Here is a 7366-nt window from a genome sequence, read left to right on the forward strand (position 1 = left end):
ACAACTCTTAGTTAAAAGAACTCGCGTGTTGTATGCGTTCAGTGGATGCATTCGACTCCCGAGAAAGCAGCCGCCTAGCAGCGGTGCCTAAACTAGCGCTGGCGCCCGCGGCTTGCCTGCGCGCTCACGCATGTTGGTGGCGGATCTCGGTTCGCCACATTTACAACACTAGAGTACCAAATGTGCCTTAATATTTGTTTTAGACCTTTTATTAAAATTAAATTCCGTAATAGTTAGATAGAATAATCTTTTTATTTTTTTTTTTACATTTTTTTACGACGAACAATTAAAAATATGTTCGTTGATAACATGTTATTAATGTCCTAATTTTTTAATACCCAATTTTATATATTTCTTTACAATATGTTTCTCTAAAATCTATTTTTCTATTAACAAAATATTATTTTGCAATGGTATTTATTTTATTTATTTTAATTATGATATAAATTATTTTTATCCTATTTGTATAATAATTGTAAATGTATGTATATAATATTAATATTTAAAAAATTTAGTTTTGAACTGTAATAATTTAGAGCTTTCTGATTTGAAGTGAGTTCGAAGACTTCGAACATACCTTTAGTTTGAAAAGGTCAAACTATTTAACGTTCGATCTTGAAGTTTAAACGTCCGAACTAGTTGATCACCTAATGTTTCCGAGCACTAAAATTTATCGACAAACCTGATGTATTATATTAGCTTCTATACTACAATTCAATTTGTAATTCTTTTCAGATAAGTCTTCTTTGAAACGTGTTACAACAATATCTCTCTGATTAAACTGGATTAACCTGTAAACTCAAGTTGATGAAGTTTGCTTTAGTCAGGTTTCGATACTCTACTATACAGTCGACGAAGTCCATACTATAAGTTAATCGTTCCTTCGTAAAGTCATGATAATTAGAAGGAACTTATATTGCGTGCATTTTCACAATAAACATAATGAAAAAGGTCCTACTGCAATAAATTGCCATGTATATTATTACAATATTTAGCCCATGAATATCTTCTGCATTTTGTCTGCAATAATGTACGAACTATATCTCTTTCTCTCTAATTATCTTTATTCACGAACGATATTGATGTCTCTACGTTTGTCAGCGTGCTTAATTGTGATTGAAGACAGTAGAATGTCTCTTGTCTTTGTATGATAACGTATAACGTATTATTAGTATCCGGGCAGAAAAGTAGTAATTGAAAGAGAATCTAATGAATGATTGTAGATTTATGATTGTAGATCTACGATCGTCTGAGAGCAACGCGATAGAAAAGCAATGTATGTCAGTCGAAAAGCAACGTGCTCCATAATAAAATTAGACCAACAAGTTTTATATGTGTGTTGTCTTTGTACATCTAATATACGATTGATATTAAATATTAGTAGCAATTATATAAGTAAACTACTTCAGATATCACGAATATTTAAAAGAAATTCAATCTAATTTTTATCACGAAGAAGCATCGAGAATATGGATTTTCAAAACGTGAATCCCCTAAACATTCGCTTAAACCTTCTCTCAGGCAACTTGTTGCCGTTAAAACCGGGAGATGCGCAATTCCCGATGATATGGAGGGTATATAGCAGCTTGGTATGGCTAATTGACATAATCCAAACAATTGTATTAATTCCCGGACTATTTCTCGCGTCACGGGAAAAGGTCATAAAAGACGGTACAGTTCTCTGTGTGGTTACCTTAGAGGTGTTCTTTATAGCCACGCGGTTTCATTCACGCAAGCAGTTGGTGAGTCGTTTGATCCAAAAACTGAACGACATTCTGCAGTTTGCGGACGAAACCATGAAGAATGTTGTGATAACAACTCTGCAGCCTATGGATAATCCGCTTAAGTTTTATTGGTTATCTGGCACGTTAGCTGTTTTCTTATGGGCCTGCTTACCGTTTGTATTGATCTTCAAAGAGGAATCCTTTTTTTACGATGACTACAGAACGCCAGCAGTTTTCTCCTATCAGCCCTTTTCGTTTAATGTCTTCCTACTAGGCAGCATCCTTCTACTGATGGGTAACATGTACATTTTTGTAAAGAAAGTTGGATTGGATGTTTATATGATACATATTGTGCTACTGATAACGGCACAGTATCGATATATTGCTACAAAACTTACTGCAATATTTCGAGATGGAAATCCGCTAAGTGAGTTTGATGGATCTCGCCAGAAATACTGTTCTGAAGTAGATCGATGGGTGGAAAAAGAAATAAGAGCGTTATGTCGACATCACAACACTGTCGTTCAGTAAGTAATCAGAAAAATATTGCTAAGATAAATTAGATTTAATTAAATTTTTTTATTCAAATAAAAATATTTGTAGGGGTGTATTAAGTTAATGGCAAATTATTAAAAGATTTTAAATAAAAAAATTGAATTTATACAACAATTTTTTTTCACTTAATTCTCATTTAAACAAAAATCGGATTTCATTCTTATGCTACACACATATATAGTTTTATATTTAATTTTATTATTGTTACTATATTTTGTTATTATGTTTTGTTGCGAAATTTAGTTAAATTAATATGACAGAATCAAACATAATGGAATTAAATATGTCAAAATATAATAGTATTGAAGTGATTTGTAATATAATAATTTGAAAACATTTTATGATAAATGTACAATCTCACAGGTTGAGCAAGAAGTAAAGATTTTATTATTAATATAATTTCTATATTTAGACTAAATTTTAAATATAGAATATTAATAAAACATTTTATAATGTCTCATGTGTATGAGAGCTTTGTTTTAGCTTATCATCTATGTTAAAACAATTATTATCTGTGAACTTCACTCTAATTTATGTGAACAGCGTCTTTCGATTTTGTTTTATCGGTATCATGCTAAGTACAGTGAGTGCTAACTTAATTATTCTGCTATAATATCGGTAGTTAATATAAGTGCATTATAGACAATTGTGTTAACAATTAAATAATATAAATATATGAATAAATATATATGTTTATACATACATTATATTGTATAAATAACAATATTTCTCATATTTCACAAATTTTTATGTATATTTTAGGTACCATCAACGACTCTGCCGGAAGCTTTGGCAATTGTCATGTTCTCATGTGGTTCAATAGTGCAATTTTACATGTTATGTTCTTGCGTCCAACAATTGCTAGATGCGGTAGTATTTAAAAAGTTTGTCTTTCGTAGCAAATTATCATAATTATAACTATTAATTTCTACATTTGATTACATTTTGCATTGACACAAAAAATTCTCTCGTTTTTTTTAGCTTTATACATTTAAAAATTACTATTAAATATATATTTATGTAAATACTTATTATTTTTGTATGTTTAATTTAGAGTAAGCAAATGACGAATAGTGCATTTCACGAAAAGTGGTATCAGTTTGGACCATCTGTAAAACGTACATTTATGTTGATGATGTTAGGTAATAATTTAGAGTGCAAGCTTTCGATGTGCGACAAATTTAATTTGTCTCTGCCCTCTTTTATGGCGGTAAGAATTAATGTATTTTCTACATTTTTACTAATAATGATGTTATATTAGAACTTTGTTTATTCATATTTCTTTTATGATCTTTTAGATCTTAAATCAATCATATTCGATTGCTCTTCTCTTCTTACGAGTGAAATAATAATGAAGAATATTAGGTTATGGCTTTTCTGAAAAGAAATGATTATTTTTCAAACTACTGGTAATAAATTTGTAAAAATTTAATTAAAATTTGTAGTTAGAAACATACGTAAATATAATTATGATGTAATTTTACAAAACTAATAATTAAAACATAATAAAAATAACAGATTAAATTTTTTAACAGTTTATGTATTTGTGGAATAAATCTGTACAGAAATTAATTGTACTTTTGTGTGTTAATTGTTTATACTTAGTAAACATATTAATGACAAATTTCTAATTTTTTGTAAACTTAACTTTTTGTTTCGAAAATCATTCCTGTCATAAATCTGAAATCATCTGATATAAATTTTTATTAAAATAATAATTTTTTGTTGCTTTAGCAATATCTTGTGTGTAGTTAAAAAATATTAAAACATATTTATCAAATAATTAATAAAGAAGTGACTTCTCAGATTCACCCAACCATTGATCAACCATTATACGGTAAACGAGAAGCATAGAATTGTTTACGAAAACAAAGAACTGTGCGACATTTTATAGAACATGTGAAACACATTTGTGATAACGATTTAATTTCTTACAGATTAATCCGCAGTCTTCCATCGATGAGTCCACCATCCACCACCTTATGCGAAACGATCAAGTAATACGAATTTTGCAACTCCGCAACATTTGACAGAACACCATAAGATAATCACTGATGATTCCGTATACCATTGTGAAAGTGGTAATCTCAAGGAAAGTCGTGCAGACAAATGCATCTATTCTGGTTTTTCAGGGAAAAATGGGTATATAGATGCAAATCAGCATCAATTATTATATTAAATTAATTAATTTAATAAAAATCGTGATATTACTAATTCTTATTCGACATGCTGTGTTACGATCGGAAAAAATTCGGCGCACATTCTGGTTGAATTCGAAAAAGTATATAAAATCACACGAATAAATATTAAGATCTAGCTGCGACTAAAGAAGGCTTTCTTCTTATTGTGTTGTTTAATATAATTCTTTTTAATCGTATTTCTTTCATTATTTAAAATTAAATTAAATTTCTAATTATTTTTACACTTTATTACAAATAAAATAATCATTAAATTACATTTTAAAAAATCTATTACTGATGAAGAAAATTCACTTAAATTCAATATGTTTCACTTTAGAATAACATTAGTAAATTTAAATCCAATTTATTATTTAATTTTACGTATTTTTTTTATTGACGATTTACATTACATTCCTTACAATTTTAAGGATTTCTTCGAGTATCGCTGCTTTGGAACAATTAACAAGAAACTATCAAATAATTTTTTTTTTATAACGCAATGCAATATGCAATATAACATCTATACATCATATTGTAGCGAACCTAATAAAGAAAGTAAGAGTAATGCGAACATTACAGCAATAAACCGTCATTGCAACATTTATTAATGAACTTCTTTATTAGTCTTATATGTAGAGTATAAAATTATCGTTTTACGAGAGACATTTTTTATATTACGGTAATTAATCTACTATATGAGGCAATGATCACAGAATAATCGTCAATAATTATAAGATAAACGAGAATATCATTGATATGTATGCACAATAACCCATAATATATTAATAACAACCAGAACTTAGAAAAGAATTTAAGAATTAATAGATTTCTAAAAATTGATAATAGTCCATCAATTATTTTTACATCCAATATTTAAACCACTCATTTTCTTTTTGACAAACAGCATGCGTAATGATGACGTGGAAATTGAGAAGTAACTATGTTTAATACTGAAAATAGCTATTTGTTTCAAGAATTAGTTATACTAACAGTAACTTTAGCCATTAAGTGTCATTAGTTATAAACTTCTTTTTCTTCTGTGTTTAAAGAGTGAATTTTTAGACGGTCGTTAAGAATCAGTTGACTAAATCAATCAATTTTTTACAAATTATAAGTTGTAATGACGTATACTTAGAGTATGAGCAAACACTTCTATTTTGGTCACGTTCAGTTTTAAATTCACAGTGGTATAGAACACACAAGTGTCGAAAGCCTCAATTGTACAAGTTTGACAGAAACAGTATCATGGACTTCCAAAACGTAAATCTTCTAAATGTGCGAATAAATATGCTTTCTGGAAATTTGTTTCCAATGACAGCAGATAACTCGCGATTCTCCATTGGTTGGAAGATATATAGCGCTATTACATGGTTGATGATTTTAACCGTAGTCATTGCGTTTTTCGTGGGGTTTAATCTGGTATCCAAGATGAAAGCTATAAGCGACGGCATGATAGGCACGGTGTTCACCATAGAAGTGTTCTTCATGGCTGTGCGTATTCATATATGCAGAGATCTGATTGTACAGTTTATCCGGAATATGAATGACATTCTTCGCGTTCAAGACGAGACTATGAGGTGCGCCGTGATGACTTCTCTAGAACTAATGCACTCTCGTTTCCTCAAGTTTTATTGGTTGTCCGGCATCACAACTGTCATAATTTGGATCGGCATGCCGCTAAAAGCGGTCTTCATAAAGAATTCCTTCTTCTACGAAGATTACAGATTACCATTTATCATCAGCAAACAGCCATTCTCGATGGAAATTTTCCTGACAGGTGGTTTATTGTTGATACTCTGCAGCGTGTATGTTCTTTTAAAAAAGGCCGCTATTGATATCTATACGTTGAATTTCGTAATGTTGATGACAGCGCAATATCGTTATATCGCGGTGAAACTTGAAGAACTATTTCGAGAAAAAAATTCATTGAACGAATATAATTTTCAAATGGGAAGGACAGATTCATGGGCAGAAGCAGAGATGAAAGCGATATGTAAGCATCATCACACCGTCGTTTAGTAAGTAATCGGCCAATATGTATTAAATTTATTCGTTGATGAAATTATTATGAATTATTTTTTTAACTCACTCAATTATAATTACCATTCTGCAGTTAAAATTTTTTGCGATATTTATTTTGATACATATATAAGTCATAATATGCATTACTTTCAGCATGTCATCTATGCTGAAGAAAATACTAGGCCCAAACTTTTGTTTAATTTATTTGACTAGCATCCTACGATTTTCTTTTGTCGGAGTCATGATAAGTAATACGGTGAGTAATATCTACTAATATTAATTGTTTTAGATTTTTTTCTAATAATTTAAAATGTATAAGTGTCAATGATGTATAATATAAACTATTATTAACCGGAAATAATATTTTGCAACTAGAATACATTTCTTTACATGTTTACTTTAATAAATTACTTGATTTGCAAAATTTGTAAATATTAGTAACTACGTTTTTTATTAGTAACTACGATCTAAAAATAATATTGAAAAATTGCAAACAATTAAGAGAGAAATTTTGAATTTAGTTAAATAGTACTTATTTGTACTTATTTGTACAAATTACAATATGTAAGAGTAAAAAAATATATTTTTTCCTTTTTTTTTATAATTCTTCAGACGCTGTTGACAACTGTTGTTGAACGGGTTGCGATGGTCTTCTTTGCTATGGGTGAAATAATACAATTTTACATTTTGTGTCTTAATGTACAAAAATTATTAGACGCTGTAGGTTTTGCTATAACACATTATTTTTATCCGAATATTTGTTTCAATAATTACTAGAGATTTGCAGCATTTTCTGGTCACTTTTTGTTATATATTTTTAACAAGTGTAACATGATTAAATAAAATAAATATTAATTTTTAGAAGATAAGATATACATACATTTT

General features: G+C 29.1%; 2 protein-coding genes across 3 annotated transcripts; both read left to right on the top strand.

Annotated features, from left to right (window-relative positions):
• The first annotated feature begins 405 nt into the window (after positions 1–405).
• Positions 406–5030, top strand: LOC113003096. 2 transcript variants are annotated; one of them, XR_005574170.1, is made up of 6 exons: positions 1470–2251; positions 2763–2862; positions 3042–3149; positions 3334–3489; positions 3578–3688; positions 4217–5030. XR_005574170.1 is itself a non-coding variant. In XM_026131064.2 (5 exons), the coding sequence occupies exons 1-5, from the start codon at positions 1470–1472 to the stop codon at positions 3626–3628; spliced, it is 1197 nt and encodes a 398-aa protein (XP_025986849.1). In that variant the 5' UTR covers positions 406–1469; the 3' UTR covers positions 3629–4493. The 2 variants fall into 2 exon arrangements, 1 of the variants encoding a protein (XP_025986849.1); XM_026131064.2 differs by having other exon boundaries at positions 406–2251; positions 3578–4493.
• A 147-nt stretch (positions 5031–5177) lies between these two features.
• LOC113003126 lies at positions 5178–7117 on the top strand. Its single transcript, XM_039446056.1, has one exon. It carries the CDS (start codon positions 5705–5707, stop codon positions 6476–6478), a length of 774 nt encoding a protein of 257 aa, XP_039301990.1. The 5' UTR covers positions 5178–5704; the 3' UTR covers positions 6479–7117.
• Positions 7118–7366: the final 249 nt, after the last annotated feature.

The sequence above is a fragment of the Solenopsis invicta genome, chromosome 2 (genome assembly GCF_016802725.1).
Source record: "Solenopsis invicta isolate M01_SB chromosome 2, UNIL_Sinv_3.0, whole genome shotgun sequence".
In the NCBI taxonomy this organism is placed as follows: Eukaryota; Metazoa; Arthropoda; class Insecta; order Hymenoptera; family Formicidae; genus Solenopsis; species Solenopsis invicta.

Coding starts and splice junctions, on each gene's coding strand:
- LOC113003096 (XM_026131064.2), top strand. CDS start 1,470: ATGGATTTTCAAAACGTGAATCCCCTAAACATTCGCTTAAACCTTCTC. Junction 2,252..2,762: donor CATCACAACACTGTCGTTCA/GTAAGTAATCAG, acceptor GCTTTGTTTTAG/CTTATCATCTATGTTAAAAC. Junction 3,490..3,577: donor CTCTGCCCTCTTTTATGGCG/GTAAGAATTAAT, acceptor ATGATCTTTTAG/ATCTTAAATCAATCATATTC.
- LOC113003126 (XM_039446056.1), top strand. CDS start 5,705: ATGGACTTCCAAAACGTAAATCTTCTAAATGTGCGAATAAATATGCTT.